General features: G+C 34.2%; 2 protein-coding genes across 2 annotated transcripts in view; both read left to right on the top strand.

Annotated features, from left to right (window-relative positions):
• LOC143912339 (uncharacterized) overlaps window positions 1–21,962 on the top strand; it is a 976,232-nt gene that overhangs the window by 217,408 nt on the left and 736,862 nt on the right. The window lies entirely within an intron of this gene.
• Window positions 20,622–21,962, top strand: part of wry (delta and Notch-like EGF repeat containing weary) — a 103,718-nt gene continuing 102,377 nt past the window's right edge. Inside the window, exon 1 of the mRNA XM_077438443.1 lies at window positions 20,622–21,164. Coding sequence (XP_077294569.1) covers window positions 20,622–21,164 — 543 coding nt within the window. The remainder of the gene's footprint in view (window positions 21,165–21,962) is intronic.

Raw genomic sequence — 21,962 nt, 5'->3', positions numbered from 1 at the left:
TTCAACGGACATTCATTCGGCGGGGTTGTCGGGATGTTGACGCGTCACGAGCTTACGACTCGAAATATATTAAAAGTCGCCCATTGTCATGACGTCATTAAGGTGTCGGAGATCCGAGTCGTTAGCATAGTGCAGTTGGATATCTTTTCTTTTGAATATTTCACAGCATCCGTTGACCGCATTTTGAGAGGGTGGGATGGGGTGAGGGCGCGGGTCGGCACGCCTCAGGGCGCACATAAAAAAGCGTAATTTACGGTCGCGCGCATTACAACCGGGTGGTTGGGAAGACGGGCCAGTACGTGAACGGCCCATAAATTGCATCCCCTACCCCACCCCCCACTACCCTCCTCACTCCCTTTATTTGGGCTACCCTTGTTATGATTCCGGCACAACGACTTAATCTATTAGAATCGCCAGAAAGAACCTACCGACTGGTAAACATATTAGGCGAAGGGGCATTATTAGCGAGCGGAAGCGGGCGTGAGGGTATTAGTCGCCCTTCGGAGGTGAGCTTAATTTATACCGGCCACTGGGACAATAGCCAAACTCCGGATACATTAATAACGATATCTACGTAATTAATTATGTACCCGCTTCGTGCCCAGTCTGTTGTATTTGTGCGAAAATAGTGGTGTTCCCCGTGAGTGCGTGTCAAACTGGGTATATTCAGAAGCGTGTTGTGCTGCTCAATTGTTAACAGCTCGCTTTTTTTTTTAAATAAAATTTCTCAGTGGCGGAACTTCACAATTTGCTACCACCCCTTGTCGTAAAAATTAGTATTTTGGAAATATAATGCAATTTAGTTTAAATGAAGTGCATGGTTCTAGTGGTGATTCGAATGATGTCTTTTCCAGTCGTTTGTCTGAATTCTCTTTTGTCGTTTGTCTGTCTTCTAATATCCTGGGCAGTTTTCAAGCGACCCCTTTTACACGACCGTTTTGTAATCCGATTTTCTTGGGGTGTTGTTTTTTTTACGCTACGACTACCTGGCTTGCGATTACCGGGTTCGGTTTCACGATTATTTTTGAGGAAACTTGCTAAAACCGTTGATATCTTAAGTGCAACATAATTTTTCGTGTGGACAATCCTCTTAAAGATAGCGAAACTATTTGCCAATTTTTCGCCACGTCAAGTTTCGCACAATTCGCCATGTTTCACACAAATCGTAGTAATAATATATATATATATATATATATATATATATATATATATATATATATATATATATATATATATATATATATATATATATATATATATATATATATATATATATATATATATATATATATATATATATATGTATATATCATCATCATCATCATCATTTACAGCCATTCGCCATCCACTGCTGGATGAAGGCCTCTCCAACACGCTTCCACTCGTCTCTGTTTTGCGCAACACTCATCCATCTCATTCCGCACATTTTCCTAATTTCGTTCACCCATCTTCCTTGCGGTCTTCCTTTTACTCTTTTGCCTTCTCTCGGGTACCATTCAAGCACTTCTTTTGTCCACCTTTCGTCCATCCTCCTAGCTACGTGACCCGCCCATTGCCATTTCAATCTCTTCACTCTATCCACTATGTCCACTACCCTTGTCATATTTCTCACCCACGTGTTCCGCTTTCTGTCTTTCCTCGTTATGCCAAGCATACAGCGTTCCATACTTCTTTGAGTGCATTGGATTTTATTTAGCATCTTGGCGTTCAGTGTCCAAGTTTCACATCCATACGTCATCACTGGCAAAACGCATTGATCAAAGATCCTTTTCTTCAGGCAGAGTGGCATTTTTGGCACTGTATCGAAGGCTTTCTCATAATCGACGAAACCTAGGCACAATGGCCGTTGATATTCGTTGGCGCGCTCGATTAGTTCGCTAACTACTTGGAGGTGGTCCATTGTGCTGAAATTTGCCCTAAGCCCTGCCTGCTCTATAGGTTGGTTCTCGTCGAGGATATTCTTCAGCCTTTCTGTAATAACCTTCGTGAAGAGCTTGTAGACCGCTGAAAGTAAACCAATGGGTCGGTAGTTCTTGATATCGCTTTTGTCGCCTTTTTTGTGTATTAAAATGATAGTTGCGTTATTCCATCCTTCTGGTATAGCTTGGTTCTGGATGCATTTGCTGAAAAGCCTAGCTAAGATATTAATTAGGGGGGGGCCGCCACATTTTAGTAAGTCAATGGGAATATTATCTTCCCCTGGGGTTTTACCGTTCTTTGCAGTTTTTAGCGCGGCCTCTACTTCGTTAGGCAATACTGCAGGAACCCTTTGGCCGTGTGTCGATTCCGGAGCGGGAAATTGACCGTTGTTGTTCTCGTAAAGTTTTGCATAGAACGTATAGACTCTGTCTATGATCTCTTCTCTATTCCTAATTATTACTCCGCTCTCTGATCTGATTGCGATCATTTGGTTTTTGCCTAAGAAAAGATCTTGTTTGCACTTTTTCAGGCTACGGTTATTCTTAATGGTATTTTCTATTAGCTTGCTGTTAAAATCCCTGACATCCCTGACTATTCTCTTCTTAATTTCCTTATTTACTAGATTGTATTCTTGCTTATTATTATCCCTATCTAACTTCCTTTTATGCTTAATTAGATTTTTGGTTTCCTCTGAAATTTTGCTTAGCTTAATCTGTTTCCTAAGTCCAACTAATTTCTTACCTGTTGAGGTTAGAACCGAACTAATTACAGTGTTCAATTCCTCGATGTCTGCTTCTGGGTTTAATTTCCCGTATCGATTTCCAAGTTCGAGTTCGAATTCCTTTTTCCTAGACCTTAGTTGAGCGAAATCTGGAGAGTTACTGCATCCTTTTATTAATTTCCTACGTTCGCAATTTATATTAATGGCCATCCTGGCACGGACTAATCTGTGATCGCTACCTATATCTACTTTACTTAAAACACTAACATCTTTAACGGAATGCAGGGCATTTGTTAGGATGAAATCGATTTCGTTTCTGTCTCCTTTAGGACTCTCCCAAGTCCACTTATTGTTGGTGTTTTTCCTGAAAAATGAATTAGTGATAAAGAGCCTGTTGTGTTCTGCGAATTCTATGAGGCGATCGCCTCTGTCGTTTCTTTGGCCGGTACCAAAATTGCCTACTGCTCTTTCTGTATTTGTCTTTTGTCCTATTTTTGCGTTAAAGTCGCCCATGATTATTTTAAAGTGGTGATGGCTATTATCGTATGCGCCCTGTATTTTTTCGTAGAAGTCTTCTATTTCCTCGTCTGGGTGGCTAGATGTGGGGGCGTACACTTGGAAGATTTGACAAGTGTACCTGCTCGAGATTCTTAATACTATATAGCATATACGTTCCGATATGTCGCTTATTTCTATAATATTTCTTTCTATTCTCTTATTGATAAGAAACCCTACTCCTGGTAGGAATACGCAAAAGCACGTCTTCCCCGCATGACACGATAGACACATATAAATATATATAAATAATTGCCTAGTTAGATATACATACATATGTACATATGTATGTATGTATGAATTTAAGTATAAAATTTGTTTAATTAATTTATTTAGGAGCTTATGATATACATATGTATGTATGTACATACATCCATACATACATATAAATATGTGTGTATGTACAAATTATTTTGTGAGAGAATTTCAAAACAAAATTGTGGTCTTTGTCGTTGGTTTTGCTCATATTTTAGCCCTTTACGGGTAAATTTTTGCAGAGGTAAAAATTTATTTGACATGGAGTCACATTAAATATATATCATAGGGTTGCGTTTTTCTCTCTCTTGGTTCGTCGACTCCCTTTCAGCCAACCCAACGAACTTTTGCTATCTACAACGATGCTCTAGTAATTGTATGTGTATGCGGTTTGTGTTTTTAATAACGAAAAGGATGTTGGAAATAATATTCTTTGCAAAGTTTTATATATGTATTTTGTTTTTTTTTTTCCAGGAGCAGAATGAAAAGACGCATCGCATCGCTGAGTGGTTTTTCATAAATTAAAAATTCACTAGGCACAGCCAGTTTTCAATCCTTTGGCGAACGGACGTGGTTATAAACTTTGAAAACGGGTAATTATTACTTTTACTAAGACTATATTTTAATACGCTATTTATTGCATTATGCTAGCGTCTTTCAATGGTGATTTATTTCGACAAAAATTTTGAAAAAGTAGTTTTTTTTTTATCATATATCACTTTTTTTTTAGATAAGTTTCGATTTTTTATTTAAAAAAAAAATAAACGCTCATTATTCACCTATTAAAAAGTTAATTTGGGTCAAGTATAATAAGTTTTGACCGATTAACGAGAAAAGTCACCATTTAGCTTGAAAGTTCCCATACAAAGCGCGCCGCGTTATCAATGGGTGTTTGTATGGGGGAAGAAAAAAAGTCTATGAAAGAAAATTGTATTTTTTCCAAGATTCGAAATTCTGTTGAACATTGGTTAAAAACCACCGTTTTAGATATTTCATACCGTAAGATGTACATGAGTTTGTAAATCTTTCATCTTGGAAGCATACCTACATTTTTCAATATCGCATAAAACTTTTACGTTACGTTTTCGAGTTCGGTAATGCGATAAAAAAATTGAAAATATTGATACGTAGATATGGTATCCACGATCTCTCATACATAGCGTATTTCAGACGAATAGAAGGAAAAAAGTGCTTTTTCATCAATTTCAGACGGCGGAAAGAGGTCAATGTTGTTTTTATTGCTTTTGTGAGCTTTCAAGGAGGCTTGAAAAAAAGGTTTTATTACTGCGAATGCGGAATCTATTATTTGATTCAATGTGTTACTTCGAAGATTGACGAGCGCTTTTTTTCGTTATCAATAATTCGATCTTTGCCAGAACGCCCAGCAGTTGCCATACATCACGTGCTAACCACCATAAAGGATATCTTATGTTAAAGATGGATTTAATATTTTTTACTTTCGATCGCCTTAAGTAAAATAAGGTAAAAATCTATGTACGTATGTACATACATATGTATGTATGTCAAAAACTTTTGATACCCGATATGTAACCTTTCCAGAAAATTAAAGAGGTTGGAGTGTGAAGTTTTATTTAAGTAATATTTTGGAAGTATCACTTATTGGTGTAGTGATTTATTCTTTCTGCGATTAGTTTTTATCTTGATAAATTAAGTTTTCGAGTTTTTGGAAATATTTTAAGAGTTGTTTAAGGTATCATATATGGGGTGGGCGTAAACAGATATATACATACGTCTACATTTTCCACATAAATATGTATGTATGTAATTTTTTCACATGTAATAGAAATTGTAAATTTTATAACTTAATATTTTTTAAATATTTTTATCTAAGCCGGAAGTAGTACTTTTGTTCTAGAGAATCGAGGTTTTTTATGTTTTTATCAGAAACCGCTTAGGTTATTGAACTTCAATTTATCAATTTGCACAGGACAAAAGTCCTACTTCCGGTTGTCAGATTTTTTCAATTTTTTTTATTACTTAAAATCGCTATCAGTATTATAAACAAAAAATATCAAGAAGATTAAAATAATTTAAAAGGTCAAAATAAAATAATGAAATATTGTTTTTAAAAAAAATACTACTTCCGGTTTACGAATTCTGACCAAAACCTTATCAGCTCTGAGTTAGTACATAAAAAATACAAATATAAATTTTCAGCTTGATACGCTTAGGGGTGTGGACAGAATAGTGGGCACAACATATTTGACCTTTCTAAGAGGAAAAAATCCCACTTCCAGTTTATTAAATTTAGTGAGTTTTTTTTATTTTTTCTTAAAATCACTATTTTTATTATCTATATATGTATATAAAAATGAATGTCTATGTGTGTGTCTTGAATAAGCTCCTAAACCACTGAACCGATTACGATGAAACTTTCAGGATTTGTTGTATGCATGTCCGGAAAGATTACTGTGAAAAAAAATCGCCCAAAAACGGGAACGAAATGGGAAAAACGGGAATGAGTCTCGTTGTAACGCTATAATTTCAAATGTTTTCGCGTCGCGACCAACGCTGCCTGCGTTTGACCGACAAATAGGAACGGGAACGAGAACTGGAACGGGAATGAGAACGGGAACGGAAACGAGAACAGGAACGGGAACGGGAATTGCATGCGTTATTGTGGCATTGCAACGCATGCCAGGTTCAGCTATTACACAATAAATGTCAAGAAGATTAAAATAATTTAAAAGGTTAAAAAGGGTTTTTAACAATCGTTTTCGATATGTCTAATATTTTTTGGATTTATAGTGTACTATTAGGAATTTTAAACCTACGAAAAACATAATTGCAATTATATATGCATACAATGCACGTCTATTTTAATTACATAACCCTTTTAAAGATTTTAAAGTCAATTATCAATTAACAGGGGAGGTCCAAAATTATAAAAAAAAAACTGGAAATCGTTTTAAGCTTCAATCAGCTTTTAATTGCGAATTTTAGAAGAAAAAACTCGGGTTTTCTCAGAGAAACAATAAACATGACAGACAATAAAAATATTTGACATGTTGAAGCATATACGCTTGAAATATATAGAAAAAAAAGTTAAAGTATTCAAATTTATTTAATTCAAGTTACAAATAGAGGGAGGTATTGGCATTCTTGCCATTTTCGTTTAAAAGTGAAAGCATTTACATCACAATAATAAACAAAGATTTCGTTACCTTTATTATATTACATTATTAGGACATAAAATATTGTACAATATGAAAAGACAAAACTCATTGTATCGGTGTCATAAATATTTTATAACAATGTACACAATAAACTCCCATACCAAATTTATCTTGTGTTAACTAAGTTTCCAAGGAACAAAGTGTGCGCTTTCGTGAATTTAATTTCGCAATATGCTCAGGGAAATATTGTTCTCTATTTTCGAAGTTGAGGGTGTTTTATTTTATTCATAATTGGAGTTCTAGTAAATCGATAAGGCAGACATGTTTATATACGAGACAAGTTTATCTGACGGAAATTTATTGTAGAAGACCGCTTCAACTTCTAGCACAAAGGAGAAGTTATCGATGGTGATCGCATTGAAATTCTCCAATGGTAGTATGCACTTTCAGCAATGTAGCTATAGATAAAGCCTTCAGGTATCATTGTCATATATAAAGTTATAGTTAATTGTTGTGACTTGTTTATATATAATCATGAAAGTGGTTTATTGTGCCACTGTGCTTAATATGTTTAATGGCCAAAAATTTAAGAAAATCACAAAATAAAGCTATGAGAGGTATTTCGAATGTTGGTAGATTAAAAAGTATTAGAAGTATGATAGATATATTGGGCTAGATGAGTATTGGAACTAGTTTAAATCTAAGTACATTATCTTTTGTTTACTAGTTATTACCTAATTATGCTTAGGATTATTTTAAATTTTTGACCATTGTGGCGCATTAGGAATTCCTGTAATGCTACAACGGTCCAAACTTTAAATAAATAAATAAATAAAAATAATATAGCAGCGTTTCCCAACCTGTGGTACGCGTACCACTTGGTGGTAAACGGAAAAAAATCAGTAATGGCGGACATGCAGGAATGAATGATTTACAATCATAAAAATAGAAATATGTTTTATAAAATTAATAAACATTATCTTAATTAGTCATCGTCGACTTCAATATGTACAGTTGATGATCGAAATCTGGCAATCGATTTTGGAGTGCATTTTTAAATTTACCGCGTTAGCGCTCCAATAAATAAATAACTTGAATTTGACACTTGAGAACAACTCGATAATGATCTTTAATGTTGCAGATAAAATTGAAAGTATGATTAGGAAATTAGATTTTGGAATCTATGTTTCGAAAATGATCAAACTGAAGTATTTGAAACTATACATAATTTCTTATCTGAAAACAAGAATAGTATGTCTCGGGATATATGTACGTAAAAAAATAATTGAACATTTAAAAGGGTTGAAATCGTCTTTTACGCAGTGCTTCCCCAAACCTTAAGAAGCAAACAATTGAATTTCAAACCCCTTTGAAACCTAATGAAAATTTTCGGACAGCTACCAAGGAAAAGGAGAGCTTGATTGAACTTTCAAATTATAGCATTTAAAAACTGAATTCGAAATAAATAAAGTTATTAACTTTTGGCTAGGTATTTGTGAATAATATGAACAGCTTTCTGACATAGAGCTTATTAGCGATAAATGATTTTTATTAAAACCATTTTTCAATAATATAAGTATGACAAAATAGCAGATAAATATATTAAAATCTGAGCATATTATAATTGTGACCCGCAAATAACTTTTTTTCCACAAAAATTCTTACCAAAACAGATATACATATTGCGTGTATCCTGTCTTCACATTCCTTACCATGCAAATACTATATATAATAATTATACTTGCAAAAACAAATTTCATGAAATACAATCATTTTTATATGGTGGTACAATTTAGCGCTGTGTACTACCAAGTGGTACGTGAGTCAAAAAGGTTGGGAACCGCTGTAATATAGAATAGTGATAACCAGTTATTATTTAAGCCCGGATAACCAGCGTGCCGTTCATTGTTCAAATGTTGTAAATGCATTGTTAAAGGTTTGCCGAACCTTTTTTACAACAATTGAACAATGAGCGGCGCGCTGTTTATCCGTACTCTAGTTATTATACTAGAAATAAGAACAATTTAGTTGTAGGTATAGTAAGGAAAAATAAGACAGCTGGTGGTGCCTTTCACTCTCATTTACAATGCTCTCCATGAGTGCGGCAGGTTTTTTCTAAGACTGTGGATGCATTCTTGCGAGGTGCGAGGCGACACCTCTGTGAGGGACAGTACATATAAATTTAGTATATAGTTTGACAGTTATGGAATTAAGATAAATATAAAGGTATAAAGTATGTATTAAATTAGCTATTTAGCTAAAACTATATAAATAAATAAATAAGTTGTATATAAAATTTGATGAACACCCGTCAACCGGAAGCGGCAGTTTACTCTTGTTTTATTAATGAAACTAATAAAAACCTTGTAAAAAACTAAGTTCTTTTAAGAAATTTCTTCTGTATTGCTACTAGGATATTTAAATTGTATTTTTAATTTAAAAAGATAAATAACATCTTTTTTTGTTCAACATACCGAACAAAAAACATTCAACATTCTAGAGTCAAGACTTAATAATTTTTGGATATCGAAAAAATAAATTTTTCGATATCAGGAGCATATGTTATACAAACAGATGATGCGCGATACAACGCTATCATATGCAGGGTAGTGGGGAAGTGGGGGGGGGTCTGAAGTCGGCGTTGAACACGACGTATTTCTTCTTAATTCGTAGTTTCTAATACGTGTATCAATTAATTTCCGAAACCAGCCGTTTCGGAACTACCACCCGTTTCGATTTCGATTTGCGGTAGCCTCGGGGCGATAGCCCCTGAGCGGACGCCTAGGTGCGATAGTCCGGGGCGGCCGTCTAGAGGCGATAACCCCAGGGCGGCAGTGTCAAGGGGCGGCGGCCGCGGGGGTGCCCTCTCGGTACGGCACCCTAAGGGTGGCCGTACCAATTTTCTTTCAATTCCGGATCTGGTTTCCTGTTTCTGTTCCGCATCCCAATTACTGTTTCAGTTCCAGATCCCGATACCTTTTTCATTTCTGGTTCTGGATTCCTTTTTGTTTCGGATACGGACTCCATTTTCAGTTCCGGATACCGATCCTTGTTTCAGTTCCGATTACAGATTCCCGATTACTGTTTTAGTTCAGATTCTGATTAATTATTACTATAGGTATTGTAACTTTATTTTAAATCATGTATCAATTTTTTTCCGAAACCAACGGTTGAAATTTCAACGGCCACAACACTAGTATAATATAATATCAAGCGTAGCACAATACGCGTCATCGCATTCGGCGATTCGTCGCCTAAACTATGAAAGCTACCCAATAATCTGTTCAATCGCTCGGCGCAATATCAAAATTCAATATCGTGTGAATTTATTCGATGTCAGCGTTGCCAGGGGTAACCGACCAAGGGTACTCGTGGCTCGAAAATCAAAGACAAATTAGGGAGGACAATGGAGGATGGCTCGATCCTCCATCAACCGTCACGAGTGCCCAGCATGAGGTTCGATGACGTACACGAGCATACTCGAATGCTTAATTGAATCGTTTCACACGCTTGCTTGTAAGCTTGACAAGTCCCCGGTTCAATTATGAATATTTTAGAATAAATATATCCATATATATATAATTATATATATATATATATATATATATATATATATATATATATATATATATATATATATATATATATACATATCGAATGCCTCATCCTCGAGGATCGTGACTATGATGTCTGGTGAACCAGCTGCCTCCACTCGCTTCTGGATTCGGCCAGACGAAGGCTTGCTACTTTGGAAGAGCCCATCGCTGTGCATACTAGGTCAGTCCAGTGTGGGGAGGATCTTTTATTTTATTTTATTTATTTATTTTTTTTTTTCCGGCGGGGGGAAATCTTCTAGAAGACACCACCGACGTGTTTAATTCCGGTGGTAGTGTGGGATTTTTACCCACTAAAACCCCCCTCCTCTTCAGCTACCACCCGGCTACTAATTAAGTATTGCTCAAGGGTGGCAGCCAGGATAGCCATCTAGGCTCTCGTCATTTTACAAAGTCCGACTTTTTCTCTCTCGATCGCGTTCTGCCTCTTCTTTCTCCCGCATGATGCATACTGCAAACGTAGTGCATGCTGTCCACGCCTCTGCACTCTCAAGCATAGCAGGAATCATGTTAGTCGTCGTTAATGAGTTAACACCGAGTTCATTTTTTAGATTGGTTCTATGTGCGTTCCATGCTGGACAATCGAATGCAGTGTGTTCAGCATCGTCTTTTTCTGCACTGCAGTGATGACATCCTGGTGTTGCTCTTTTTCCTATCTTGTGCAGATAGCTTCCGAAGCAGCCATGTCCTGTTAAAATCTGAGTTAGGTGAAAGCACAGTTCACCATGTTTTCTCCGGCTCCAAGCCCTCAGGTCTCTGATGAGTCGATGCGTCCACCGACCCTTAGTTGACGCATCCCATCGAGTCTGCCACAAAGACATAGTTCTTTCTTTTGAGTCATTTTTTTGCTCCCCTCTGTAGACCGCTTTCCGCTCTTCTGCGAGCAGATCGTGGGGAGGATCTGCCTCTAGTTCTTCTACCCTCGGCGCCACCAACCACAACCAACTGCTCCAAACTGTCCTTTAATAATGTAATTTAGAGAACTGTAATAGTAATGAAATAACATACTACATACACAAAACTTAAATTTCTATAGTGCGTGGCCTTCCATGCACCCAGTTTTTTTTGTTCTTGGAACCCTTATATACTACAATCATCAAATGATTGTAGTATATAATAGAATGTGTCACCAATTATATATTTTCGTTTGCTGCGTATTTTTACTTCTAAAATAAAGAGTATTTTTATTGTCATATGAAATAAAATTAAAGTTTTGGTGTTGCCGTTATGTTCACTATAAATATTTACGTGCTAGTTAAAACGACAGAATTACACGCAGTTAATGCGAAGTGGATGAAATATAATTTTATTTTCGAATGTTTTCGGGTTTACGTCGCCGTAAACAAGGATTTGAAATCCCTTTGTGTAAAAATTTTATATTAATGCGAACATTAAACGCGAAAGATAGGGCTATTTCTCTAAGAACATAATTGACATAAATTTCATATGATTTTCTACATAAAGTGCAACTTCGAAATAGAATCAAATAATTATTTAAGATGAGGGATATAATTGAATTTTATGCTAAAATATATTTTCACTGAAAATACGTCACATATTTTATGTTACATATTTTCACTGAAAATATGTAACATACATAAAAAATGTTTTATTTATGTATTTGTGTAGATATTTGTGAATTGGTTTCTGAGATCACCCCTAGTAACGCCACTGCATATACGTATATGTATATGCATTACATATATATCGATAATTGAGATATGTACATATGTATGTAAATTGCCACATCTCTAAAGAGATGTGAGAAAAGACAGATTTTAAAATGATTGCATTATTAATACATACCCAACGTTAATATTTCACAGTCATTCATATTATAAGCTGTTGTACGTATTATCTGGTGTTCTATTCCAATAGTGAAAATAAATCGTTTTATTAATTTAAAGCGGTGACGACATATACACACGTAATGGCGAAAGTTTTCGCATCCATCAACGTTTTGTGCTGCCTAGCGTAAAAATTACTATGGAGCTACTGTATAGAGTCTGGGGGTAAAACGGATCAGATCGGGTTTCTTTTGTACCGGTTGGGGGTAAAGAATAAAAAAGTGTTTCGTCATCGCCCCCCAGCTCACAATGCTGAGTGGCTCGGTTGTCGACGACGTCAAGTGTTACCCGAGTTCAAAACCAAGATTAATAATTAGCTTAGCTTGAAGCGACGTGGTGTACTCTATGGATGTCTCATCCTACCGCCATGACGACCTCCTTTTTCCTTCTCTCTCTTGCCTGTTTTCAGACACCTGCCTCATCTCTTTCTCTCTCGTTCCGTTGACCTTTCCGACCCCATCCCTGAAATTGTTCGTTGAGTGAGGGTTATCAAATATCCGTGATCGCCTTTAAAATATTCAACGATAAAAGGATAGGTGTCGAATGACGGGTACGATAATCCAGTATTCGTGAAACAAAATGTATTCGAAAACGTAACCAATATTTTAAGTCTGTATGTATGTTACAGTGAAAGCATATTTCAAGTGAAAATATATTTTCACCAATTCAAGCAATGAAAATGTATTAAACAATTAATTTACAACGTTTAATTCTATAAATTTAACCCTAACAACCCAATCTTAAACGAATAGGGCTAACCCTTACTTAATCTAACCTATCCTAACCCTTAAATAATACCAACCCTAACAATCTAATCTTAAGTGAATAAAACCAACCATGAAAATGTAACTGGTTATGATTTCACTGAAACGTTAGGGAAAATATATTTTCACTTGAAACGTAATTTCACTGTGACATGTATGTATGTATACAGAGTGCGACAGAAAGATATTTTGAATTTTGGAGGTTAGCAATAATGGGTCGGGGTCAATGCATTGAAAGTGACTTGAACGAAAGTCGAAAAGCAAAGATCGAAACTCCAAAGGTCAAAAATGTCTCGTGACAAACTCCAGAAATGGTCTACGAGTGAATCGTAGCTTGAGACCTCTGAGCTCTCTCGTAGAATGTCCTACCTAAGACTTGAGCGATGATCTTTAATGATGAGGTGTGTCGTTGGTGGTTTAACACCGTCCATGTTCATTATACATACATAAACACAGAGGCACAAATCTGGCTTATGGCTGATTAAACATGGCTTCTTGACAAGGGTGGGAGGTTGGTTGGAGGTTTGTTGAGGGTCGTAATTTATCAAGGGGTTGTGTAAAGCGGCCTGAGGCGCTTAACTGATACATTCTCACTTTTTGAATAATACATGAGACTTTATTTTGTTATTTGATACACCGAGAAGGAACAACGCTAATGTCCTGGTGCGCTAAAAGTCGCAAAATACAATGTATGTATGTACATATGTATATAAATACATTGTATATGTGTTACAAAAATATCATTTAAATTAATTTGTTTGTTTGAGGTTGTGCAATGTGCATGTGGAAGATTTCATCCAGTGTTAAAGAAAATATTATGCGAGTATACAATATACATATGTATGTATGCATGTACATATGTATGTACAATTGTACATACATACATATATGTACATATAATCTCATGTATTTAAATAATAAAATAAATTATGTTTTTCATAGTACTACATTATTAATTTCAATTTGTAATAGCATTTATTTGCACTGTATTATATATTTATGTCTTTTCTTGAATGGAAATTCTATGGATATAAATATGTATACAATATCGCAGCCTATTTTATAAGAAGGGAGTTGTGGAGAACAAATGAAAAACTTCTGAAATTCAGTCATTGTGTCAATACAACGTTAAATCGTTTTGTTTCAACACTCGAAAAAAAAAGTGAAACGAAGTGGAAATAAAAGATAAGGTTCTTTGCGTAGAATAATTTTTATTTTATATATGTACATACATACATATTTTCTCAACAGATATTTTAATAATTCTGGAAACGTTCTGTAATTCCATTGTAGTCATTATAATGATTTATATCGTTTGAAGGGGTATGAAAACATGTTTCACTTTATTGAGTTCTAATAATAGGTTCCACGACATAAGGTCCAAAGCTATAAGATCCAACGACAAGGGCACCACGAAAGAAGATCCACCCGTTAGAATGCCCACCTGCTAAGTAATCCATACAGTAAAAAGCCCAGATAATAAAACGTCCAACCGAAAACATCCACCCTTTTAAAGGTCCAGCCACAAAAAGTCCGAAAACAAAATATAAAGCATAGATAAAGTAATAATGTTTAATAAAACGCTCCATATTTACATAAATCGGATATCGAGTCAATTTGACTCGATATTCGATTGAATACTCGACGGGTTTAAATTTTTTTAAATTAATTTCCGAATATAATAATAATGTTAGATTAAATCATTGCAGCACCTGACATCGAGTCAGGACCGCAAACATTTATTTTTAAGCAGGGTTTCTAAACCGGGCAGCAATTTTTTTTTCAACGTATGCAGGGCTTCTGAACTAAGGTTTGCAAATCATCATTATGAAACTTTGCATTTGATAAAAATGAGCAATATGGCAAAGTATGAAAACGATCGGATAAGATATATGAGATATAAAAAATGACCACTAACACGAAAACCATGTGAAGTTAATAAGAGGTAAGTAAAAAATGGGAGATTCTTTGGTTTTCGATTTTTTCCCCAAAAATTATGATTTCAAATCCTACGTATTCAGAGTTTCTCAACTGAGTTCCGCAAAAAATATTTCTTAAAAAGAGTAAAATCTTACGTATGAACGGATTCTAGACCAAGGTTCGCAAGCCCGTCTTCATGGGTTCTGCTATTCATATCTAAAATGTACGCGTATACATGTGTATACTTATCGACCATTGATTTAAATTATCGTGCATTTCAACCAACACACTTCACTAAAAATATTCAAAGAAATGAAAATAATTTAATCGATCATATTCTAAATATAATAGTATAGTGTAGCAAATGTCGTGATCATAGGAAATTCATGGCTTAAAACGAATGAAATTCCAATAATTTAATGTATTGTTTTTAAGATCATCTATTATATTTAACTATTACGTTTTATGTTTATTTTTATCACTGTATATTGATGTACATATTAAGTTTAACTTTTTATAACGATTTCATAATTAAAATTATCAATATGCTTTCGATTTTTAAATTTAAAATACCTTATTGCTACATTATTATTTAACCCGAGGATTTTTCAATCAATGAACTTTGTTTCACTTTGTGACCTATTGAAATTAACTTAAAAATATGTAAGCCGTATATGAGTTAAATTCTACATTTAGCGAAATTTCAGTCACATGTTGTAAAATCAAGTTCTCGAACAAATAAGGTCATACATACTGGGAGTTCTTCCCAACATTTGCTAACTTTTTCGGGCGGAACAAACGCCAATGCGGCCATCATTTTGAATTTTATCCTATTATCTATGTTTTCGTTATAGAACTGGGATAAACCCAGTTCTTTTATTTTTTTCATAATGTTTTGCTGTAGATGAAAAAAACAGCCCGTTATTTGAGCATTTGTACAACAGTTATCGCTAAATATCGATGGTCAACGACACAGATGTTTATATTGGCTCTTGTTAAAAGCACAAGGTCATAAACTACAAGAATTTATATTTTCGCAAAGATAAATTTTTGAAAACAAAAATGGGGATTTGCTTCTATCTGGTCACTTTTAATCTAATCTTCGTATCCTTAGATTTAGTATCCCAAAGAATCTCCCATTTTTTATCAAATGCAAAGTTTCATAATGAAGATTTGCGAACCTTAGTTCAGAAGCCCTGCATACGTAAAAGTTTGGATTGCTAAAAAAAAAACTATTTGAAAAAAAAAAATTGCTGCCCGGTTTAGAAACCCTGCTAAATTGTTAACAATAAATGTTTGCGGTCTTAGTTGAGAAACCCTGCTGGCGTAATATTTCAAGGCACAAAAAGTATCAAATAAATTTATTCGCATTTATAAAATTATGATGTAGATATGGCCGACAATTTCAATACAGTAATTATTTTCGAAAATGCATTTAAAATTTATTGAAAAAATTGATTTTGCGCTGAATAGATTGGCAGCACCTGACTCGATGTCAGGTGCTACAATGATTTAATCCAACAGTATTTTTATTTATATTCGGAAAATAATTAAAAAAATTTAAACCCGGTTGACCACACCTGACTCTTAATTTGATTCATTCGCCGAGTATGCTATCGAATATTATTGTTTGTTGTACTGGGAAAATAATTTGAACCTTAATGTTTTATTATCATATGCAAAGTTTCATAATGACGATTTGCGAACCTTAGTTCAGAAGCTCTGCAAACGTAAAAGTTTGGATTGCTAAAAAAAAACTATTTGAAAAAAAAAATTCCTGCCCGGTTTAGAAACCCTGCTTAAAAATAAATGTTTGCGGTTCTGACTTGATGTCAGGTGCTGCAATGATTTAATCTAACATTATTATTATATTCAGAAATTAATTTAAAAAAATTTAAACCCGTCGAGTATTCAATCGAATATCGAGTCAAATTGACTCGATATCCGATTTATGTAAATATGGAGCGTTTTATTAAACATTATTACTTTATCTATGTTTTATATTATGTTTTTTGTGGCTGGACCTTTAAAAGGGTGGATGTTTTTCGGTTGGACGTTTTATTATCTGGGCTTTTTACTGTCTGGATCACTTAGCAGGTGGGAATTCTAACGGGTGGATCTTCTTTCGTGGTGCCCTTGTCGTTGGATCTTATAGCTTTGGACCTTATGTCGTGACACGCTAATAATATGATTTTGATACATACATACATACATATATTATATTATACCACATAATACGTACATATGTATGTATATACATATGTACACATACATATGTATGCATTATCCCATGTCATTAAACGATTTAATATTACTACAAGATTGGTTGTTGAATTTTATATGTTTGTTAAATTTATCTCGATTGTCAATTTTGGCTCGTACATACATATGTACATACGCATGTATATATGTTAATCTATTTTATTTCGAAGACTGTCTTTCGAAAAATGTCTTTCTCAACCTTTTTGTATCACGCCCAACTTCAATATTTTAAAAATGTACATGCCTATCATAATTATGTACATACATATGTGTAATATATGTATAGCTCACCAATTTCTAAAAATAAAAGCAAGTCATAAGCTACATACATACATACATATATACAGCCATCATACGCCATCAATACAGCCTCACTGCCTCTTTTATTATGTACTTGATTCATCTATTTGTATTGAGAATTTTCTTGTTCTCAACTTTTCAATAAGTTGTGTTTCTACCCGATAATTGAAAAAAATATATTTTCATCCCTTTTAACAATAAAACCAAGTTAATGGTTTTTTTCCAGTTAATAGATGTATCATGTATTATTATTTTCTAAATACATAATTATTTTTTTTTATATTTTGTAAATACATAATTATTTTTTTTTAGTAATAAAAAATGTATTAAATTGAAAAAAAAAATGGTTTTTTTACATGTGTCCCGGGATTCCCGGGACGATCCCAGGCTCCGTCCAGTGTCCCGGGAATTGAAAGAGTCCGGAAAATCAGAAACCCTAATACATACATATGCAAAGTTTTCCAGATGGTGCTCATACTGAACATATTGTTACGATAATATCTAAAAAAAGAAGATAAAATAATATTTTACAAAAAAGCTGAAATATTTCAGAAATCTGGAAGAAACAAAATAATGTATTTATGAGGATGTAAGAAAAGCTCAAATCGGCATGTTTTTCATATGTACATACATATGTATACGAGACAGGAGTATTATATACTTTGACGTTTGACTTAGGCAAACATAGACGAAAACTTTTACTTAAAAGCAGTTTCAAATAAACGTCTACGTTTCATTGAAAGCACAAGATTTTCTACTTATTTTCTGAACACGATTTTATACGAACAGAGGATGTTTGTATATGGAGTCAACTTGGCGAATATCGCACGACTATTACACCGACGTGAGGGGTGCGGTTTGGTGGGTGGAAAAAATGAAATCCAGCCGAAATTGACAATAAAGCCACACTTCACCAAAATAAGGCTTCTCGGCGTCCCATTTGCCAGTCGGATGGACCCCGTGTGCCACATAAGTTGCGTACTATTGCGTGACGACTTTTGTACTTTTCCCGAATTCCCACCAGCTTCCCCTCGGGATCCTTTCCAGCTTCCCTACCAAAAGGCCGGATTCGGTCTTTGAAGTTACTCCCCCGGGAAGGAATCCTGGTCTCGCATCAGGGTTCTCTAGCAGTTTCAACTCTCAAGACGTGTTGAACTATTTTGCATTATGGTACGCTTGCCAATCAATAGATTGGCTTTGTGTTTTGGGAATTACTTATTAATGTATACTTATGTACTAAAATATTATTTATTTAAAATTTTGGACCATTGTGGCATTACAGGAAGAACCTGATGCCACAATGGCCTACATAATAAAATAAGAGAGAGAGAAAAAAAAAATAATAGATAGAACAAAAAGCAAAAGCAAAAATTAAGATGTAAAAAATTACACAAAAAAGAAAAAAAATACACCATATAACACAATCATAAAAAACTTTATAGTAATAATTAAAATTAAAATAAGTAAAAATACAAAGAAGGGAATGTCTTGCACCTGCAGCCTGTTCCGATAAATAAGAACAAGTTAGAAATACAAAACATCAAAACATACGTCACATTCAAATAAAGAAAATAATGATGAGCGTATCTGTATTTAATCTCAATTTTGATTTTTATTTAAATCCACTCCTGGTTTTCTTATGGTTCCTAGCATGATTAATCTATAATTTATATATTTTCAATATATAATTTCGAAAGAGACTTTGTATGTAAGGTTTGTTGGGAGCATCGAAAACAAATCAAAGTTTCTATAATGACGATATCGATATATGGTTGAATATTATTTTATTACGATTCAAATAAATTTAATAAAAAAACCAATAAAGATTTCCTATTAGTTTCGCCATATTTAAGCTATATTACAAATACTGAGCGACGTTGGGTAAAAACACTAGTATAATATACATATAATATATATTTCATGATTATAAAATATAAAAAGACATACACGTGCTCTTTCAATACGTATGAGGATATAAACAAGGATTTCCATAAACATTTTAATCCTTAAACATGATACACTAGTTTATAGCCCATTGATATTTCAACGGATGCTTTCGGATTGATACATTATTTAAAATAAAGTTCCAATATGAATATTAATAATTAATCAAAATCAAAACTGAAAAGAGAAATCGGCAATCGCTCATACCAATTAAATTATGCATGAAAAAATAATAATAAAATTATTAGTCAAAATCGATATGAAAAAAGAAATGTTCAAAACATCGTAAAGAAAAAGATGTATGAGCTTTGTATGTTTGTATTATCTATAAACAGACCTAGGTCATTGACCTCGTAACGTTGAATATTATTATTACACATAAAAAATTACATACATATAATATATGATGAATATATGTGAATATACACTGTTATTCTGGGCGAGACAGTTGCCGAGTGGTCTACGCGCCTGAATTGCGTACGACGCAGAATTCGATTCCAGGGACCCGGGTTCGATTCACGGTCACGCTCGCGAAAATGAAATTCAATTTTATTTTTCGAATACAAAATATAATTAATTTTATTGAGGATGATAGAGGAAATGTTTTAAAAGAATCTAAGATGATACATTGTATAAAATGGAATATAATTCGAAGCCGTTATATAGAGATAATATTTGAAGATATAAGATAAGATGAAGTATGGCCGAGATACGAAGAATATTTTCAGCATTTAAGCTGTTTTAATATGTCAAGTTATTTAGGACTATGTTTTAAGTTTAAGTTGTAAAAGAACGGAAGAAGACGGATATTCGAGGACGAATATATGAACAGGATTGGCCGTGTAGGTTGGTATGAATGAGAATATTTTAAGTTGGCAGGCCTGTGGCGTCGCTTTGCGCGTCGCTCGGTTGCTCGAGCCGGACGCGAAGACATTAAACGAGTTGCGTAAAGACTTTGACTTTGAATATCCTCCCGCAAACATTCATGGATCCCATATACATATTTATCACACAACATGATTTTCATTTTGTATTTCATTTAATATGTACAACGTGTTATTCTCTCGAAAAAATTAAGCTATTTATTTAAATTATTGTGTATAAAAAGGAATTAAATTTCCCTGGGGTCAAATGTGATATTTTATAAATAATAAAGTAAAATTTTTGCATTATGTAAAGAAAATTATAATTGAAATCGGAGGTTAAGCAGCAATTATTATTTATAATATATTTATACTTAGATTTTTCTTTGATTTGTTTCAGATATTCAGGTGTTTTAGTGGAGCTATGTTGAAATATCATGATTGAAGAGTAACGAAAACTACATCAGCTTTATTTTGAGTTGAGGTCAAATGTCGGAACGCAATCGAATCGCCATCACCATGGGGACTTCTTACATGGTAGCCGCATTGTCGGCGATGGCCATTGTATGCCAAGCATTCACGACACCAATTGTAGTATCAGAAGCTACGTCGAGAGTAACCAGAAGGAGCGAAGAGTCCACAGTAACGACACTGAAACCAACTTCGACCTCAACATCTAAGATGCCGTTGACATCCAATGCAATTTTAACAACGCTGACCAGCGCTAACCGATTGACTACTGGACCAGATTTGACGATAACGTCCACTATTGCATCCACTTCGACGGTAATGTCTTCGACCGAGCGTCGAATCACTACAAAAAGCGTTGATGTCACATCTCCGACAACTGTTGCGAAGACAACCAGTCCCAAACAAACTTCTGCCACCGTAGAAGTGACTACGGTTCCTGTTAATGCTCCTCCAGAGAGGATCTATCCCGCTAGAACTCCTAGCAGATTGGACGAAAGGTTGGAAGCACTCGATTGTGACATACCTTTGTTGCCAGCGGAATCGAGACTGTGGCGGGGAAACGAGACTCACGAGCTTATGCTGCCTATTACCGTGAGTATTAAAATAAATTTACGTTCTCAAAAATTATTTTGATTGCTGTTGTTGAATGGAGTGGTAACTTAAGATGTATTTTTTAATGCTCTTTACAAAATATCTTGGAGATTAAGGTCCGGAACGTATTGGCAATTCGTGAAAAAAAATGCAGTGCTAGAACGAGTTCTATCGTTGTAAAATTTTAATTGAACAGTTTTAAATCATTGATGTTTTCTGGACCTACATATCTGGAATTCCATTTTGGACTCCTATGAATCACCATACATAATTAAAAATTTTATCTAAACGTAACCGATTTTATTAATGTTTATATTTATTAGGTAAACCTATAATGATTCCATTATATAGATAAGAATGAATATTTTCATTTGTGAAATTTTTATCTCTTCTTTTTGAATTGTTGTTATGAAAGTTTAATGTCCGTTATTGCCAAGTTATGAAAGATCCAAAATATTGAATTTTCGTCTCGAGAAAAAACGTCGTTAGTCATATTTTGGGTTTATTTTAATCGTTATTCATATTATTTTTTTGGTTATTCATATTTTTTTCTAATACGACAATTATAGGTTTACGTTTTCCGTATTTCATTCATGATTGCTTTTTTTGAGAGAAATACGAATAAATTCTATACCGAGGTTTATTTTAATACATTTAATGTTTTTTATGAACAATTTTCTAAATATTTGCAATAGCAGAGCACATATATGTATGTTGTATGTACAAGCATTTGTATGTAAAAATAAATTTCTACATATATCTTAGCTCCGTCACATCTGGATCTTTTAGTATGAATTT

The sequence above is a fragment of the Arctopsyche grandis genome, chromosome 1, assembly GCF_051622035.1.
Source record: "Arctopsyche grandis isolate Sample6627 chromosome 1, ASM5162203v2, whole genome shotgun sequence".
Lineage (NCBI taxonomy): Eukaryota > Metazoa > Arthropoda > Insecta > Trichoptera > Hydropsychidae > Arctopsyche > Arctopsyche grandis.
The sequence above is the reverse complement of the archived record's forward strand: the minus strand, read 5'-3'. Positions and strand labels throughout refer to the sequence as shown.